At 35.9% G+C, this 20,307-nt stretch overlaps 1 protein-coding gene across 2 annotated transcripts in view; it reads left to right on the plus strand.

Moving 5' to 3' along the window:
* The window catches only part of LOC107093188 (contactin-4-like), a 124,818-nt gene that overhangs the window by 57,767 nt on the left and 46,744 nt on the right, over nucleotides 1–20,307 (plus strand). For both annotated transcript variants that reach the window (XM_015388062.1, XM_015388061.1), the window contains 5 exons: nucleotides 4,465–4,607; nucleotides 4,729–4,858; nucleotides 5,146–5,296; nucleotides 16,146–16,273; nucleotides 16,837–17,009. In XM_015388062.1, coding sequence (XP_015243548.1) covers nucleotides 4,465–4,607; nucleotides 4,729–4,858; nucleotides 5,146–5,296; nucleotides 16,146–16,273; nucleotides 16,837–17,009 — 725 coding nt within the window. The remainder of the gene's footprint in view (nucleotides 1–4,464; nucleotides 4,608–4,728; nucleotides 4,859–5,145; nucleotides 5,297–16,145; nucleotides 16,274–16,836; nucleotides 17,010–20,307) is intronic.

Here is a 20,307-nt window from a genome sequence, read left to right on the forward strand (position 1 = left end):
TCCATCCATCCATCCATCCATCCATCCATCCATCCATCCATCCATCCATCCATCCATCCATCCATCCATCTATTGGCCAACTTGTATATTTAACTGATTTCACTGCAATGAACATGACATTTCATAGAAATCCAGGTATTGACTCAGCTGGGATGGCATAAAATCCTTCTTTTATATGGTGAACAGGCAAATGACAGGGTAGATGAATGAATTCATTTATTTACTGCATCAAAGCACTTGACCTCTGCTACAGTAGCAGCCATTCAAAATGGCCTTTCCCAGTCAAACGTCAGTCGAAAGGCAGCCCACATTCCTCCAACTACCATCAAAATCCTCTCCAACTTCCAGCCACTGGAGTGACCTCCTCCATCTCCTGGGTGTGCATATTTTTCTACTCAGACTGGATTACAGGGTCTGACCAGGAGATGATGCTTCTCTTTAGATCTTAATCTCCACAAATCATGACAGAAAAATATTTTAGTTCAAAGATTTGATGTTTTGAAAAGGAATTTTAGGGGATCAGCCAAGGACTAGCCTATAGCCCATCAAGGAAAGTAGTGAAATTTTGAACGGCTACTACAGTGGCTTATTTGTTTTTTAGAGAACAAAACCATTTTTTGATTAGAGTTTCTTTTTCTTATGTTTTTCGCCTTAAAACTGCTATGAAATTGGAGAGATTTTCATTGATATTTTTGTCCTTTTTGGATACTTTTGCTGACCACAGCATCCATAGCAAGTTGTTTTTTTTTTTACTCCTGGGAGCAGCTCTTTAACATCACTAACGCTATAATATTACATCAACTACGTCCACAAGTACCAGCTGAGTTGAAAAGGAGGTGCCAGGGATGTTAAACAGGATGAAGGAGATCAAGGACATCATGGGCAATGTCAGATATTTAGGAAACAAATTAGAAGACCCCCAAGCCCTTGCAAGGACCCAGCCAGTATATTGGCAATGTGTCTTACTGAAAAGTGGCAGCAGGATCACATCTTGGACTCAAGCTTCTCTCTGCCAGGTTTTCTGGCAGAGATTTAAAGAAGACTGGGAAATTCAAAGGGGTTGAGTTGGCAGTGTTTGTGAACAACAAATCAGTCATGCAGGACATGTTACTGTGAAGATTTGTCACTGTAGCCCAGATGTTGAACTGTTGACATTTGGTTTTCAGCTATATTATTAGCCTAGAGAGTTCAGCAGTGTTCTGTTGGTAACATTTATATTCCACTTTCTGACATTGCCGGTGCTCCATGTGATGTTATAATTTCAGTTGTTTCTAAGTTTCCAACAGTTTTTAAGCTGCTGTGCCAGAGAAAACAGAACTGAGGTCTTGTTTTATGCAAATATAAAAGAATCCTACATCTCTAAAGTGAGACCTCCTTTTGGGAAATCATATTACAATCTTGTTTTTCTCTGCTCAGATTATAACCGACTTTATAAGAGACACCCTGCATTAAAAATTACTGTAAGGAGATGGTCAAAGGAAGCTGAAGAAGCCCTGCAAGGTTGTTTAGAGGCAACAGATTGGGATGCATTGGGTCAGCCACATGGAGAGGACGTCAATGCAATGACTGCAATGACTGTGTTCAGGAACAAGTTGAAACCTATTAACATCATGGGAGAAAAAGTGGAGGTACACTACCGTTCAAGAGTTTGGGTGACCCAAACAATTTTGTGTTTTCCTGAAAAGTCACACTTATTCACCACGATACATTGTGAAATGAATACAAAATAGAGTCAAGACATTGACAAGGACGGAAATAACTATTTGTATTTGAAATAAGATTTTTTTTTACATCAAACTTTCATCAAAGAATCCTCCATTTGCAGCAATTACAGCATTGCAGACCTTTGGCATTTAGCTGTTAATTTGTTGAGGTAATCTGGAGAAATTGTACCCCACGCTTCCAGAATCAGCTCCCACAAGTTGGATTGGTTGGATGGGTACTTCTTGCCTACCATACGGTCAAGCTGCTCCCGCAACAGCTCAATGGGGTTCAGATCTGGTGACTGCGCTGGCCACTCCATTGCCGATGGAATACCAGCTGCCTGCTTCTGCTCTAAATAGTTCTTGCACAATTTGGAGGTTTGTTTAGGGTCATTTTCCTGTTGTAGGATGAAATTGGAAAATGCAAAATTGAGTGATAGCCTTCCTTATTTAGAATCCCTTTTACCCTGTACAAATCTCCCACCTTACCAGCACCAAAGCAACACCAGACATCGCATTACCTCCACCATGCTTAAAAGATGGCGTCGGGCATTCTTCCAGCATCTTTTCATTTGTTCTGCGTCTCACAAACGTTCTTCTTTGTGATCCAAACACCTCAAACTTGTCCGACCTCATCCATTCACAACACTTTTTTTCCAGTCTTCCTCTGTCCAATGTCTGTGTTCTTTTGCTCATCTTAATCTCTTTCTTTTATTGGCCAGTCTCAGAAATGGCTTTTTCTTTGCCACTCTGCCCTGAAGCCCAGAATCCCGCAGCCGCCTCTTCACTGCAGATGTTGACACTGGTGTTTTGCGGGTACTATTTGATGAAGATGCCAGTTGGGGACCTGTGAGGCTTCTGTTTCTCAAACTACCCTACAACACCTGTAACATAATGTATGAGTTGCTGCAACATTCAATTTACCTTTTTGATAAATAAATTATTTTTTATTTGAATTAAACAGATTTTTTCCAAGCCGCTCATCATCCGCCGACAGTGGATATGAAGCTGCTGGTTGCTTAATATCTCATGGCCCTATCTCAGCAGTGCATTTGCCTATTGTCAGGGGAGTGTTGGCTAAGTGGTTAGAGCAGTGTGCTTATACCCTTAGTAGGTTGTAAGTAAGTAACTGTATAAAGATGAAAAAAAAATATGCAAACATGACTTTGTAGTTTGAAATGTAGGTAGAATACTTTAATCAATCAATTTAAGAATATACAGTCCATTTATAAAGATGCAAAATACCATTTAAATGTATTATATATTTTTCTGTAGATATAAACTCAGAAACTAGTACTCAATGTATAAGACAGTACATTGCAGTTTAAACTTCAGTTCTTGTTTCTGCTTCATGCTTAGTGCTAAACCACTTTTATTATGCCCTATTATTACATGCCAACTATAGTAAGACCCTGAGGCAGAGCTGCCAGTGAAACCTTTGCTAACAGTCCCTGCGGTGGCAGCAGCTCCGGTCTACAATCAGTCAAAAGCAAGTCATGCCATTTCTTCCTTCTGATGGATGCTTTTCTGTACCTCTTTGGTCACTAAAGCATGACTACAAACTGGAGACAAGCAAAGGAGTCTTTAACCTGAGCAAAATGTGATGCAACATCTATGTCTACATTTTGATAACATATAAACAAAGGGAAATAGTCTTAGTCCAAACTCAATTTCAGACTTTGAAATATGGAGTCAAGCATTAATTGTCAAAGGTTATCAAACATTAGCAAGCTTACTGTATTAAAGTTACTTTTACACGTAATTTTGACTGTGTTGGCTTTGCTTAAAAAGCAAACTTCTCCACTAGACTTTTTTTTTTTTTTTACAAGAGGTGCACCAATCTAAAATTTGTGGCTGTTTATGAAGATTTTAGACAATTTAAATTTCTCATCAAGGACTGTAATTAGGTTCAAAATGTTTCTCTCTAGCCCTCCTGCACTGAGTTCATTAACAGAAACAGAGGCAACATCATTTGCAAGAGTGGTTGCCAAATTGCAATTATTTTCAAACAAAGAGAAAATGGATTCCATAATTGACAATTTAAGCAGCCTTTAGCTTCTTAAAAACTGTGCATTAAGCATTAACTCGGTTCTTTTTCCTGCAAAATACAGATATTTACTTTAACTACTGTCCTAAAGGCTGCCAACATTTCCAAATTCTTCTTATCCTGGCATATAAAGTTAGGAAACTCAATAAGAAAAAGAGGGGGACTAAGATGGAAAATGTCTTTTTGTTATTTACTAAGATTGGCTTTAAGTTAATTTTGTTTTCTCAGTTTCATTTAAAAAAGTCTTAAAGCAACATGCAAAATTTGGTTTCTACTTTTATTTTTCTTTTGGTTTGTTTTTTTTCCTGAAAAAGCTGGGTAATTAAATCAACACATTCACTAAATAGCAACACCCTATTAAGTTTAGCTTTTGTTGAGGAAGAGCTGACATCCCTCCTTAGAAAATGCTTTTTCCTTTTGAAGTAGCATCTTGCAGCTTTTGTACTTCCCATGAATAGTTTTCTAGTCTTTAAGAAATTAACTCTGTGTCCTTCACTCAGAAATAGTCTGCACACCAAAGAATGTTGTCAAAATGGCCTGGTTATTTTTCTGTTGTTTTTTTTTTGTTGTTGTTGCATATAGACCAGGAATCAATATGAACACTCAAAGAAAAAAGTGAATTTTTGAGTATGATTTAAGGTGAACCGGAAAATCCTCGTCTTTTATGTTTTTTTTACTCCTTTAAAAACGGATATTGACTTATTTTCTTCTCAGACATTGAACATCTTCAGTGGACCCAGATACTAAAAGATGCCCATATGGCCATTGATGCTAATCTGCAGTGGGAGTGCAAAGCAATTGGTAAACCTAAACCTAGATATCGATGGTTAAAAAATGGTCATCCACTGACAGTGAAGGTAAGACACAAAAAAGAATGTAACGCTTTGTTTAAAAAAACGTAAATGCATTTTTTTCCCCTGTACTTCATGCTGAAGACAGAAGCAGCTACTGTACACCCTCCCTATGTGTTTTTTTCAGGAGAGAGTTCATGTTGAAGCTGGCAAACTGACAATTTCCACAATTAGATTGTCAGACTCTGGGATGTATCAATGTGTGGCAGAGAATGAATATGGATCTCTGTATGCAAGTGCAGAGCTTAAGGTTGTAGGTAAGTTCAATTGACTGTGATCTACAATCAAGATGCAAGCAATGTTGCCAGTGGAGGGATGGAGCCTCATTGTACATAGAACCATGAGAGCAAAATAGATAGGCTCTTTACATAGCCTAGGCCTCTTTTTTTTTTTTTTTCCTAAAATCACTTCTGATAACCAACAATCTGTTGGTGAAATGAAATGTCTATAATTGCTGGTGACACACTTGACATTTTGGCTGGTGCACAGTTGTTTGCCTGCTACAAAGCGAGACAATTGGCCTCAACACACTTTTTTTTTACAGCCTTGCCTCCTGACTTTACCCACCGGCCTGTGAAAAAGTCCACTGTTATCCAGAGAGGGGGAGAGGTGGTGTTAGAGTGTAGGCCAAATGCTTCACCCAGAGCCATGATTTCCTGGTGGAGAAGAGGCAAGCTTCTGAGGAATAGTAAGAGGTAGGGTAATCTCAGAAGACTTGCACGTTTATTATAGAACCATAATATATAGATCTATCCACAACAACAATACGTAAACTATTAATAAATCAATGATTTTCTGTGCTTGCATGTGTTCCTTTATATATAGATATAGAGTCTTTATTCTTCTACTTTAGTCTATATATATATATATATAAAGACTTAAGTAGAAGAATGAACATTTTTGAAAATCTGCAGTGGAAATAGTCTGACAAGGTTACAAAACTATTTCCAAGTATTAAATATGTTCAACCTGAGTTTATGCTTCTCTAAAACTATCCTCATATGTGTGTAATCTCATAACCTAGATCTGTTATCCCTGTACTTGTCCACAAATAGAACATACATCAGGCAGAATATAAAGCAGAGTCTGCTCATATTATGACTTACTTATAAGAGCAGGTAATGCACAATTCTGGATCCACAAGAATTAAAGGAATCTAGACTTTTGTATCTTTTTGGGAATAATAGGAACCTCATTTGTGTTGAATTAAAAGAAGGTTTAATAAAAAAAAATGTATGTATGTTTGATCTTAATTTCCAATGGAAGCTTAGCAAATTTTAGATTTGTTAACTGAGACGACCTTTTAAGAAACTTTTTTGTCCAGTAAACCAGATGAAAGCCTGTTGAACATTGAAGAACTATCTCCTTTCTTACATCAAAATAAAAACCTCAAAAATAGAAACAGGATGTCAAGCATGAAGCACACATTCTCATATCATTAACTCATAATCAGGGAATTGTATCGCTTTACCAAATATTTGTACTGATAGCAATATATATTATATGGAGCTACTGCTTATTTAATATTGCATATATTATAATCCTTGTATGCTATTTATAAATTGAACGAAGCGCACTGAGTAGTGTTGTCCTTTCTAAAACTAGTGCTCTGTCCATCTTTCCATTCATCCTTTACATTGAGGATTACATTGAAAACCCAAATTGTCGTTTATCCATTTTCTATTAAACATCCTTTTTCAATAATAGGTTCAAATATACAGCATGTTGTGGTTGTGGGGCAAAAGCATATCTCAAATTAATTGTAATTGTGAAGCCCATGACTGAATCTTGAAGGTAATCCTGACCTGTTGCTACAATTTTTAAACTGGTAAGAATTACCTGTAAGCTACTAGGAAACAGTCATTTATTCCAATGCACCTTTAGAAAAATATTTAAATTTGAAAAATAAAAGGTAGAGACTGTGGTTTCTTCTGTTAATTCATTGATAAAAAAATGGTCATTTGCAAAATTCTGCAATTTTTTTGGCTTTCAGTTCTCATAAAGGTACAACAACAAAAAAAACTTGTAATTACTAAGTTGGCAACTCAGTTTTTTTTTGTTTTTTTTTCCTGACTGACACGACTCTCTTTTACCAAATACCCTGATCACTTTTAAGGATTCAATATTGAGCTGTTCCAGAGATCCTCTGATGGGCCTTGTGGTTGCTCACTGTCTTACTACTCAATATGATTTCAAAATCAGTTAATTCAGTCTGGGATTTTAGAAACAACATTCCCAGTAAGGCTGCCAAGATTTTTCCTCTTTGGCCCTTGTTTTTTTTTCTTTTCGAATGTTAGATGTTCTTGCAGCTTCAAGTATTTTTTTTTTCTGAATTCATCTTTGATAATAAGTTAAATTTGTGAGAAATATTTACTTATCATGCAAATAATCCCACACAATAAGACGCAAAACATTGACCAATCAAGATAAGCATCTCACCTAAAAAATCTCCAAGTCCTTCTGATGTTTCTGTACCCATATCCCATCATTGGGTGAGAGGCGTGCCTATAGAGTGGCCATCTTGGGTCAGACCAAGCTGCTGTAAGAGACAATACAAGTCTACTGCGTCTAACCCTGCTTTATGACTTGAGACGCTCTGAATTTGGTGAACTCTAAACTGATTTCTAGATAAATTTGCTGACTGAAACCAAGAATGTTTCATGAGTTACATGGGGCCAACTACATAATTTTGATTATGCATTGACAGTTAGCAAATTTCCAGAGCTAATTCTCAGGATGCCAGACTTCTATGCCGCCTATAATGTTACAGTTTGTCTGGTATTTAAACAAGATGATGAGTAGCAGGGATGAAAAAAGAGAAGAATGCTTACATTTAAAATTGCATAACATAACATAACTGCACTCCACATCGCCTACCTTGGTAGGCGATGTGGAGTGCAGTTCCCAGCTGGCATCAATGAAGTGTACAGTAACGCTGAGGTAGTTATCATTATTGACAGACGTCCAGTTGTTCCCCTTCAGTGCTAAACACGTTGCCTCACTTTCTCCGTGGCATGCTGGTCATGTATTCTCCTCATGATACTTGCAGGTAGTTTGTAAGATGTGCCACCTGTGGCTGCCTGGAGAACAAGCTTGAGCCCATCATCTTCAACCACACTGATGGGCATTCTTAAAAATAAATTTTCCCTTAAGCAAACTCTGTGGCTTTATAGCTGCATCCATGTTAGCACGTCAAGATCCATGTGTTAACAGTGGGCCTACACACAAGACTGATTAATTCTCACCCCCAGATATACATCCAGGCCAGATCCAAAACTAACTGTGAAATAGAAAAAACAGTGATATTTTTTCTATCGCCCAATAAGAGTCTGCCGTTAACAATAACGCTGATAACCGGCCACCACTAAAATATATATATATATATATATATGATAATGTTATTATCAGGAGTATCATTTATCAGTGGTTTGCCACTTTTAAATTCTTTTTTGTAACACCCAATGAAATAGGGCAGAATGCAAAATATTAGATATTTTTGTATGGCACATGTAGTGCCATAAGAAATATTCTGCTTTTGCTTCTATTATAATTTATAAATCTGATGCAATATATCAATGTTGTCTATATTTTCTTGTTTTTTGTTTTTTTTTTACTTTTCTCCGATTTTGTATTCTTAAAATGTCTTGGTTTCATGAAAATGTCTGCATGTTGGGGTTTGCCATTAGAGCCAGTAGATATGATAAATCCTTTTTGTTAAGAGCAAAGACCTGTTTAAAGTTACTGCAACAAAGAAGGGCGCCTCAGGATTCATCAGTCAAAGTCAAAATTAGTTGATTGATGAAAAGAGAAATAAATGACTGCTTTCCATTTTTCTTACTGCTGGCAATTCACAGAGCAATGTGAAGAGCCTTGGAATCGATGGAAAACAGTCCAAATCAAGAGGCAAGTGAGAAGCTTGAAAAGTTCTGTCGGAAACCTTTCCCATAGCCATTAAATTTAAAAGCAAAACACATTTATCTTTATCAGTAGGAAAAAATGTCACCATACTCTCTTCAAAAATCTAAACATAGTTTTTGTTCTGACAAACTGAAAAATATATATTTTTACTTGAACGTAATATAATAGTCCATTAGCAAGACGTTAAGGACAGAAACTTAAATTCATATATCAGATTAGCAACCTATATCACCATCAAATGCTGATTAGATGCCATGATTAGTGCACAAATTTGACTGCCCACAATAAAAGGCCGCTCTGATAGGTACAGTTTTGTTTTATTTTTAATTTTTTTGTATTTCTGCTCAGGAAATACAGGAGGTTTAGGAGCTGTTAAGCTGCGGTGTGTAGATGTTGACAAAACAAGAAAGCAAAAATAGGCCATATGAGACGCAACTCCAAGCAACTGCCTGGCTTGCCTGTCCACAAGCCCCATCCTTTCCCACACATACGTAAACACAATGAAAGATACAGGGTTTTGTTTGCATTCTTTTTAATCTTTGGGTTTTCGGGATAGTAGCCAGTCTTATCGTGTCAAAAGGCTCCAGTCCATGTAGTTATTTATGAGAAAATCCAAGTCAAATTGCAAGTCACTTCACATTCTGTGAAGCTGAGTCTAAAGTCATCAAAGTCATTATTTGTTATCCAATAAATGGACATTGGCTAAAGAGAGAGCAGGAATCAGTGGCTTCTTAGCCTTTAGCTGGGCCAACATACCACCTGCTTCTCCCTCTTCTGTTTTCGGGCACAATATTTTCTCTTGGATGATGCTTCCTGACTCTTTCCCGCAGTTCAATTTCCTCTGGAGATACTGATTTCAGCTAAGGTGATAGAGTAAAAACCAAGTTGTCTCTGATGTCCATCAGTTCGGTTGAGCTGTTCTTCAGGCGTGAATTTAGCACTGCCCTAGTGGCCTCAAAATAAACAAAAATAAGGCTTAATCCAAGGAGCCGGAGAAGTCCTATGTTCCTCTGTGCAGTTCCATGGAAACAATAATAGAAATAAAAATAATCAGCTTGCTAGAGGAGCTGCTGCTTAGCAAAGGCTCTGCCCCTCCCTGCCACTGGCAGAGAAATATGCCTATGCTGTCCCCAGTTCCTACTTACTTCTATGAAACAAAAGCTTGGAATAACTTGATTTCTCAATCAATTTTATTATCTTGTTATGCATATTAACTTATAATAATTTTGTAAAAAAAATGCTTCCTTGCTAGAAAAAAAAAGAAAATCAAGTATAACTCTTATCTACTGTAAATAGAGTCGAACCTGCAACACCTAAAGCAAATATGATGATGATCTAAAAGGTCATTAAATGTTTGCATAAATTATTTTAATGTATAAAGTGTATCACTCTTTAACAAACCCTGGCATCTAAATGTTCAAACTGTACTTCTTCAAACTGTGACTTTAAGAGCCAAAGGTTCATTGCAAAGCATCTATGGAACAATAGGAAGTACAGTTTCACCTTTCTTTTACAAGCTTTGAGAGACTAAGGATTAAGCAGCCATGTCCTGAAGTGCCCATAATTTGAAAACCTACAATTTGCTGATGCATCTCCAGAGATGTCAAATTACGAAGTACAAATACTTTGTTAGTGTACTTAAGTGCACTTTTTAGGTATCTGTACTTTAAGCCCGGTTTACACTGTTCGATTTTCGGGACGTTTTTTCAATTGTGTGAGAATTTTTCGATCGGCCCGACTTTCAGCGGAGCGTGTGGCATGAGTTGTGTAGTGTACAGGGGGTTACGAGCGACGATCAGCCTCTCATGACCAACTTTCGATAATGGAATCGGGAGGTCGGAGAAAATTAAACATATTTGATTTTCTCCCGACCGTCGTGGGCAAATCGCTCAGGGCGCATGCGCAAAGAAAGATTCTTCTTTTTATTCCTCCTCCCAGATGTAAACACAGCAGCGTGGCAGGGATGCAATGAGTGAAATGCAGCTCCGTCTGGAAAATTTACATACCCTGCGTTTAGTCATATAGTGTGAACAGCAGCTGCGTGCAACGATTGAAAAAATCGCACAGTTTTTGCCGGGCTTTACTCCATTACTTACTTTTTCTTCTAACTAATGAATTCTACTCATTACATTTTCAAACAAGTATCTGTACTTTCTATTCCTTACATTTTTAAAACAAACGTTACTCGTTACTCTTAGCTTCGGTTTTATATTTATGAATATTTATTTCACGCCATGTGTGCTATCCAATGCAGAACATTGGCGCCATCCACATCTAGTGAAAACTAGTGTCATTGGATGAGTCATATAACGCAAACACTCATTGGTTATCTAAAGGAAATCATCAGAAGCAAGCAGGTGTTCTTCAAACTGCAAACGTGAATTGTCTTTGCCATGCTACAATGTCGGATTCAGAAAAAAATTTGTGTACTTTTGACACCACTGTGCATCTTCTTGAAAAAGATAAACCAAACCCAAACCCTTTTAAAGCATGGAAGAAGATTATAAGTTCCTCTTCATCGACATCAGCAATGTCAGTTTACACTGTTTAAAATATTTACTTGTAGATTACAGCAGATTTATCAGTTTATTTAATTCTAGAAAATTAAAAGGAGGTATATTATTATCTACAATCTTCGGTCATTAAAATGTCTAATGTGAGAAAATTAAGCTTCCACTGGGTTAATTATGATTAATCTCCTTGAAGTTAAAATGATGAGAATTCTTTCTGATCTGAATAGCTCTTTGCTTTTAATCAGTTATGCAATTCCAGGCTAAAGCAAAAAAATAAAAAATAAATAATACTAATAAAAAATGGCAAAAGCTGAAATAAGGAAGCATAATAATCACACTCAGATGTTCTCATGCAATATCAATTTGATTCCTTTGTTTGACATAATGAACTGCTGGCTCTATTTGATGGGGATAGAAGTTATTTTAAGAGCGAGATAAAAAAAGGATATATCCTGTAATTCACCAAACTTGCTTTAACGTATGTGTCAGTTTGACTTAGAAAAGGGAGAAAAAATACCCAGCTATGATATGTAGGCACTGCATTTGTAAAATAATAAAAATCCACAGCCTGGACCTGAATTCATCACCGATACAATTAGTGGTGATTTTTCTTTTGTTCTGCTCCTCATTGCCCCTCAGGTCATGTTCTCTCCATCACTCAAAGTTTGATATTTTTGTCAATAAATCAGCACAAAGCAATGTGTTTAAGACATGCTCCCTGGGTTAAGTATTGTCCAAATGAATTATTTATTATGCATTTATTCCTGAGAGCTGGGGAAAAATTGTTAGATTTTTGTGTTGGATGTTTGTCCAATTTTTGTTTAATTTAATTAGCTGCAATAGAAGAGAATAATCTGCCTTATCTATTTGTATGCTAACATGAAACCAAAATGACCATAAAGAAACACCAAAAAGTAAAGAATTAAATCTAATTATTTCCTTTTTTCATTGAAATCATTAGTGAATGCCTCTCTAAAGTATGTTGATTCGATTTGAAAAGTACTGGTGTTCAGATCAGTTACAGTACACTGGTAGGATACAGTAACTTTTATAATATTTCTAAATAATCATCATACTAATTTTAACATGCATAATAGGTAGTTAAAAGAGTAAATTTAAATTAAACTATTTTAAGGCCTACCTTCCCTATTTGAAAAGATTATGATGCCAATAACTGTATTTTGATTTAATGCTTCTTGCAACAATTTTGCTATATTACTTCCTTCGTAATTAATACATGTTTTCATCTTACTTTTCTGCCAACCTGCAGTAGGCTATTAGGTTTTTAAAAAAAGTAGATTTTTGCCACCATTAGATCCAAATTTCACAACTGTTGGACGATAAAGCTATTTGTATTCTATTTAAAAATCTGTGTTTTGTTGAAAGTCACATAATAGATAGTTCATATGTATAAAAAAGGGGAAGAACAAATTTGTTCTCTAAAGAGTGGAGAAGAACAACCAGAATCATGAAGAACATGAAACACAACTGACAGATCAGAATCGGTGGCAGTTGGCCAGTAGAGGGCGCTAGAGCGTCGCCCCACACCCAATGTCCCAGATTAATATATAAAAAATAAATAAATTTAAAGTCAAAAAAATATTTTGAAATATATCTATACATATTTTCTAGATGTGCAAAATAAATATTTAATCTTTAATGACTAGTAAAGCGTCATTCCATTTCTCGTCGGATTGGTGATGTATTTCATCCCTAGGGCGCAAAAATCTTTGCCCATAGGCCCTGTTTGAATTCATGGGCTGCGATGGCCAGATTTGAAAGCCGATTACATCATAGAGCAGCGCCGAGGTCTGGATGGATTACAAGACTCCTCATTATGCGGCCTACAAATGCGTCCATCTTTTTGCCCGATTTGAAGGATGGGTGTGGTGTATCCTATCTAACCTTGGTTTTCCCAGGATTCATTGCTAGACCAAGCAAGCCAGCTGCTCAGAGGAAAGGTTACTTGGTGCCTAACAGTGGTGAATGTTGAAAGTTCAGTTTAATACAATGCAAGTATGTGAATAGTTCCGTGAATAGTCCCTTCTGATATTAATAAAAATAGTAGTTTTAATGGTTATTGAGTCAGATATGAGGCAGGTAATGTTTTGTTTATCTAAAGGCTTTTTTCTATTACTGTGTAAATGGGTTTGTCTGTAATTTAAGGGCAGATTCTAAGGTCTTTGCATTTGCTGTTTTGCATAGTTTGCCTAACTAATTATTTTTTGCTGTTGAATATAAGATATATATATTTTATACACACATTGTTTAGATTTACTTATATCTTTCTATCCCTTTTATAGAATATAACAGAATATAACATATCTTTATTGTCCCACAATGGGGTAATTCTGGTGTTTACAGCAGCAAAAAAAAAAAAAAAAAATGGTCACACAAATGTGGACCTTAGAAAAATGTACAAGAATAAAATCATAATGAAGAGTTAAAAGAAAAAACAATAAAATGTTGTACTGTAAAGTGTTTTAACTAAATTAAAAATTGTGCACCTGGAAAATAAATAACCAATATACAGCTATGGATATTTTTACAGTAATGGATATTTGAAAATAGCAATATCAGGGATGTGCAAAATGACTGCAGAATGATATTTTACATTTGTTTTTATTTGTTTATGCTCCTGGTGGGTGTCACCTTTATTCCACTCTGGTTTCTCATGAGTGTAGTCTTTGTTCACTTTACAATAGAAAAAATAAAAAGAAACAGTTTGAAAAGTTAGGCATTCATTCTTTTCCTGCTTTGTGTGTCAACTGTAGTACGGTGCTAAAAGCCGCCTAAGGGTAGACCTGTTTGAATTCACCACCAAAACTATTATTTTTAAGGACTTCGAAGGATCCAGTCCAGGTAGTTTGCGTCCTTTGAAGACGCAGCCCATAAATTCGAACGCAGCTGTGCTTTTTGTTTTAAGTAAGCTGTTATTATTTTGATAGGATGTAAATGTAAAGATAATATGATCCTATTTATCTCTGTTAGAAAAATCCACAACAAAAAGAAAATATTTGGGCAGAAACCGCACATATGCTGGATGCAGATGGGAATCTTTTTTTAATATGTCATATTAAATTAAGCAATGATTAATGACTGAAAGACATCTTCTGCCTTCATTTATCTGTTTACTACAGTGTGTTAAATTCATGCTAATGTGTATTTAAAGACATTGCAATTAGTGGGAAAAAATTGCAGGGGGGAACATAAAAAAAAAAGTTGAATCAACCAAAAGTTTTACGACACCCATCCAGTACCTCAGTGACCCCCTAGTGGTCGCAGACACCATGTTGAATTCTAAGGACTTACTGCGTGATGCTGAAAAACTAAAACTAATTCCATCCACATTGAGGAAACTTAGTATTTTCCAGTGTTGCATACCTGAAAGGAAATAAAAGCATATTAAATCTGACAACCAACTTATTAGCTCAGCAATGACTGTCCTTCCTAATATGACATTATCTCATAATTATGAGATAAGATCTCATAATATTGAGATCAGGATCTCATAATTACGAGATCGATATCTCGTAATTATGAGATCTTACCTCGTAATTATGAGGTCTTAACTCTTAATTATGAGATAAGCTGTCAGATTTTTTTTTCCTTTGGTGAATGCAAATTTTTTTTTCTAGATGTTTGTTAATTTTCCATAGTTGCTCATAAATAGACAAATAACTCCAAAAATCAATTGTTTTTATATATAAATAATATATAAAGGTGACTAATATCTTCTACATATTAAACCGGTACTTTTTTTTTTTGTTAGCTTTGTGACATGCAAACACAGATTTGCCGTCACAAAACCTCAAAAGGGCAAGATTGTTTTTATGAAATGTTTTTATAATATTTTTCTTTGTTAGAATAAATATTCTAGTGTGCTAAGTTAAAGTATATGTTTGATTGGTTTTTGGTATACGTCTATTTTGAATTTATAGCCCCCCCCCCCGGAGAAAACTACACCCGCCCCCACTGATTCAGAATGAGACTCATGTTTATTTAGATCCTGCAGAGATCCACAACTCTTGGAAGGACAGGGCTATTAGTCATGGGTGCCATCAATTCAGCCTTTATATAAGAGTGATAAGCTATTGTTGAAAAACAGTCAAAAGTTCTCATGTTCACACAGTAAACAAATTAAAGAAGGTTCTCCGGTCAGATGAGTTAAAATGCACATATCTAGCCTATGCTTAAAATGAAATGAGTGAGACAAAACTACTGTAGTAGAGCATTATGTATAATATTTTAGTGTCAGCATAATGTTTGCATTATACTGCTAGAGCTACAATGGATTAGATCAAAGCAGATTTGACTGTTATTCAATAAAGAATGAGTGGTTAGACATGAATATTTGAAGACGTTCTCCGTCCAATTTGATGGAAAGTGAATGTTTTGCATAACATATTTCAGTGTGAAGATGTACAAAGCTGGTACAAACATATCCTAAATACTTGCAGGTGTAATTATAGTAAAATGTGGATCCAGTGAGCTGTTCATAGAGAGTTAATGCAAACACCTTGATAAAACTGTTGATTGATTTTATTTTTCTTAAGTCTGTTGTCCTGAATCTGAAGAAGACACATTTGAAAATTTTTCCAGGGTTATTAGAAGGGCTTCCATTCCGCTTTATGAACAAGCTCATAGATCAGCTGAGTACTGAGTACTATTTTTGCCATGTTCATGACATTTTTACATATATTGAGATGAAATCCCAACACTTACACTGACAGTATAAATGTAAAAACAGTGTATCAAAAAAAGGAACTTGCAGGTAGAGGCTGCAAATCTACCTGCAATTTAGGTTTTAACGCCGCACTGCTCCACACCTTATGTTCTGTTCTATGTCCAGTTAATATGTGCACTTATCTATTGTTTTTTTTTAATAACAAACTAACACAGCTATAAAATCTGTCTCAGCTAAGATAACTGTAATCATCTCAGGAAAACAAAAAAGATTTCTGCAACAGATTTGGAAATACTGAATGAAAATGTAAAATAGCCCTTGGAATGAAACCATTTAAGAGCAAGGAATGTGTTTATATATCATTTATATAATCACTGATAAAGAAAATTGTTCATTACCTTTTCTTACTTTACCTGCTCTCTTCAGACAGATAATCCTGGAGGACGGCACTCTACGCATCACCAACATCTCGAAATCTGACGAGGGAAGTTACACATGTGTGGCCAGAAACCACTTTGGAGCCTCCAGCAGCACAGGAGCTCTGGTAGTGAAAGGTATTTCCATATTTTGCCACAGGTTTCCCTTGTTTTTTTTAAGCCGGCAGTTTAAATTTTGTTAGCAGGAAAAAAAAGCACCCCAAGCGTGACTCTGATAATGAAATATAAAGCCGCTTTATGTTCCCGCCGGCTTGTGACAGGCGTATAAGTCATCCATGGTTTTGTCAGCTCTGAGTTATTGCTCATGTAGCAGAGTAGGACAAACCACTGCTGGAGCTGTGATTGAAGAATATTTTTATTCATTCAAAAAGAGATCCCTTCTCATGCTTAGACACAGGTTTTAGAAAAGTATGATTATAAAGTGGGAGCCTTTACATTTTTTTTTTCTAGTTGACGTTGTAATAGCAGTGTGCTTAATTATTCATTGCTGAATTATAGGAGGCATTTGCTTCCTAAGTGAAGTTATTTAAGGTCACTTAATCACGCTGATGGACCACAATCTGTCTCTCTATTCGGGCCAAATTAAGCTTTATTACCTTGTTCATTCGGCCAGATTTTATAGGGATACGTTTTAATGCACAGTAACAAATGATCTTCTTTTATCTCCTGTTCTGCTGCAGAACCAACCAGGGTCATTGTTCCACCTTTAAGCTCAGATGCTAGTGTGGGACAGAGCCTTGTCCTACCCTGCGAGGTATCCAGTGACTCATCCCTGAGCCCCGTTTTCAAATGGTTTTTCAACGGCAAAGCCATAGACTTCAGCAGGCAGGAACACTTTGAGATCATTGGAGCGGTACGTAAACATCTGTGGTAAAAAGTTTGAAAAATTTGCAATGACTTTCAAAGGTATTCATTTCTCTGGAACTCCCCATGCTGTCAGCCTCCGATAATAGAGTTTACAGATATTCTATGTTGTATATGTTGTGGACCAACATTAACCATCTTTTGCTGCATTGCTTTGTGGAAGTCCTTTGAAATATACCTCTATCGATGTTGCACATGTATAGACTTAATTCCTTCGCCATTGTTTTTGTTTTGTTAGTTAGTTCAAGTTAAGGGTCATCACTGTAACCAGAACATTCAGGTTCACAAACATGCTTCGATTTAGGCAAGTCCATTGCAGCTGTGGTTGAATGTTAAGGTTCCTATTGTTTTCTTTCAACATTGGCTTTCTTCTTCAGTACTGGCAAGTTTAGTTTAATGCCCAAATAAATGTGTTCTATGTGTGGACTTTTGCAACTTCTCCAGAGTTACCACTAGCCTTGTGATTCCCTGATTTTCCTCTTTGCTTAGACTGTCATTTTAGGAGGGAGATATCTTGGAAGTATTACAACTGTGACATACTCTTTTTATGTCTCATGTTATTAAACTATCTTTTAGCTTTTGCATTTATAACAGACTCCTTGGTGAATTAAAGTTGACTGCTGTAAAAAAACGTTTTTCCTTGTTGTACAACAATGACCTTCAAATGACAAACAACCACAAAAAATTTGGGAAAATGTACTGGGTCAGTATTAGGAGACTTCAGTGCAACTAAATATCTCAGATATGATTTAAAACAACAAATACCTTTTGATTTAGCTGGCCCAAAAATCCTTATAACACAAAAGCTTGATGGATGAACTCACAAAAATAGGAAATCTTTAATTTTCCGAAGAATTTACAATACTGAACATTCCCTTAATAACACATTATATAGTGTGAGCGAAGAGGGACATATGTCAACTATTTACATGTGTTATTTGCATTAAATTACCTAAACACATCTCATTGCTTCCATTGAAAAGTACAAGCCATTTGCACATCATAATCAAACTTTTTTTCCAGATACTATCATTGTCATTCAGATACTACTGTCTGTAAAATGTTCTTATGTTTAATCTTGACTAGCACCAGGTCCCCTTTGGTCTAGTTATATAAGTTCTGTATGTATATTAAAAGGATGAGTAACAAAACAATGACGAGCATTCAACGTTTTTAGACCAGATGCCATTTTTGATGCAATTGATAATCAAGCCCAAGTTGAATCAAAGTCAGAAAACTTCACATCACTACACCACAAAGAACTGGTAAGGAAACTTCTACTTTCCACCATTTTAATTTTGGATACTTTTGTTAAAACCCACAGAAGTTAGAGAATTCTTGTGCACTAAACCCCACCCCTAAAACTTCTCCTCTCTCCATCCACTCATTTACACCGACTTCTTTATCTGCTTGTCTTTCATTATGTCACAAATAGAAGCTTTTTTTAGTCAGTGTGGAAATTTATATCATTGTACTGAAGCACAGGGGAATTACCTGGGAACATTGGGGGCTAAGCGCACACCCTAGTGTGGAATCTCAGGGAATTTAAAACTCAGAAAACTGACTTTTCATTTAAGCCATCTTGAGCTGTTCTGGCAACTTGTTTAAAGCCAAATACTGAAATATATAAAGTCTGCTTTATATTAATATCTAGAGACACCATTTGATTTAACCCATAAATACAGTATCAATTCAATACTGTATATTGTGGAAAAAAAACTTTTAAAAAACATGATTGTCACTGTTGGATGAAACAAAGAGCAGGAGTGAAAGCAATTTTAAATTCTTAAAGGTAGTGCATAAAAAAGTTCCTGGTTCATTTTTTTTTTTTATTTATTTTTTTTTTATACACCCTGCATGCATCTAAAACATGGACCATTACTGTATAACCTACATATAAAAGCTAAATTACACTATTTTATTTTGTTATTTTGAGATAAAGAGTAAATAATAGAATAAATATTTAGGGCGATTTTTATTATTTTAGCTATACTGAGGCTAGCTAAAAGAGGTATTTTCTTTGAAGAAAGATATAGAAAGTTATCAGAAAAGTTATTATAGGTTATTTTAACTCTTGTTTAAATAAAAGCAAAAATTTCACAGTTGAATCAGTTTCACCCATTACACCCATTTCAAAGGTTTTAATCATTTGAAAAACTGCCTTATGCTATGATAAAAATAATAATAATAATAAATCATTTTTATGACCATACAAGTAATCAAAATCCTAACTCAATGGATAGAAAAATAGGGATATTCCAAGAAGGTATATGTACCTTTTTCATGTGGGTCTTTAAAAACAAATAAACCACAAGACAATGAAATATTAATTGGGATATGATGTAAGGAATTTCTTTGATAGAAATTAAACTTTGGTAAAAAGTTTTAAGCCAACTATCATAAGGTGGAAGAAATAAAAACAGAGTGCAGAGACAGCTGAGGTCACAGAGGGTGAAGAGAGAGCAATGAGTTGCTGTGTGCACCACCAGGGTGGAGCACAAGTACAGACAGAGCTAAGCCCGTCAAAACGGGTAGCAAAGCAGATGTCCTTAACGTGCACCACGCACCTATTGAAAAGCATGTGTAAGGGTTTAAACACAATGGAAATGTCTCTCAGTCGTGAGACTGGTAACTGTGTGCTGAAGTTGGTGTCTTCCTAGTTCAAAGTTCTGCACTCGACCAAACAGATTTTAAAATGTGGGAAACAGCTTTGGTTGCTATTTCTACAATTTAGGCTTAGTCCGTTTCATGCTTTATATTATATTGTCATCATGAAAGAAATGCCTGATATTCACATAATTTTGAAGGCATACCAGATTCAAATTACTCCTTTGTTTTACCTGTCCCATTGTGCCACTTGCAGTCACAACAGAATAATTATTATCTTGATTCTTTCTTTAATATGTCAACTTTTATCTGTGACAGCTCTAAATAGTATCAGCAGTCTTGGCCAAATCATGGATGAGTGCCCGCTTCCACACAAATGCCTCTTTGATTGGTTCTAGCATTCTGATTGTGTTGCGTTTACTGGAGCTAGGAAATTATAAAACTTTTTATCATTTAATATCATAGGGCACCTCAGTTAATTTCTTATATCCAGAGTGTAAAAAGATCTGAGGCTTGATGAGAATCACTCAGGGCTAGAGCTTAGAATGCCTAGGCCAGGCAACACTGCTGCAAGCATGACCCACAGCTCCCCTTCATCTACCATCAGATATATCGATTGGGTCTATTAGTGATGGATGACGGAGCAAAATGTGTCAATGTCTAAGAATCAGAGGAGCTAC

This window comes from Cyprinodon variegatus, unplaced genomic scaffold, assembly GCF_000732505.1.
Source record: "Cyprinodon variegatus isolate N-32 unplaced genomic scaffold, C_variegatus-1.0 Scaffold412, whole genome shotgun sequence".
NCBI lineage: Eukaryota > Metazoa > Chordata > Actinopteri > Cyprinodontiformes > Cyprinodontidae > Cyprinodon > Cyprinodon variegatus.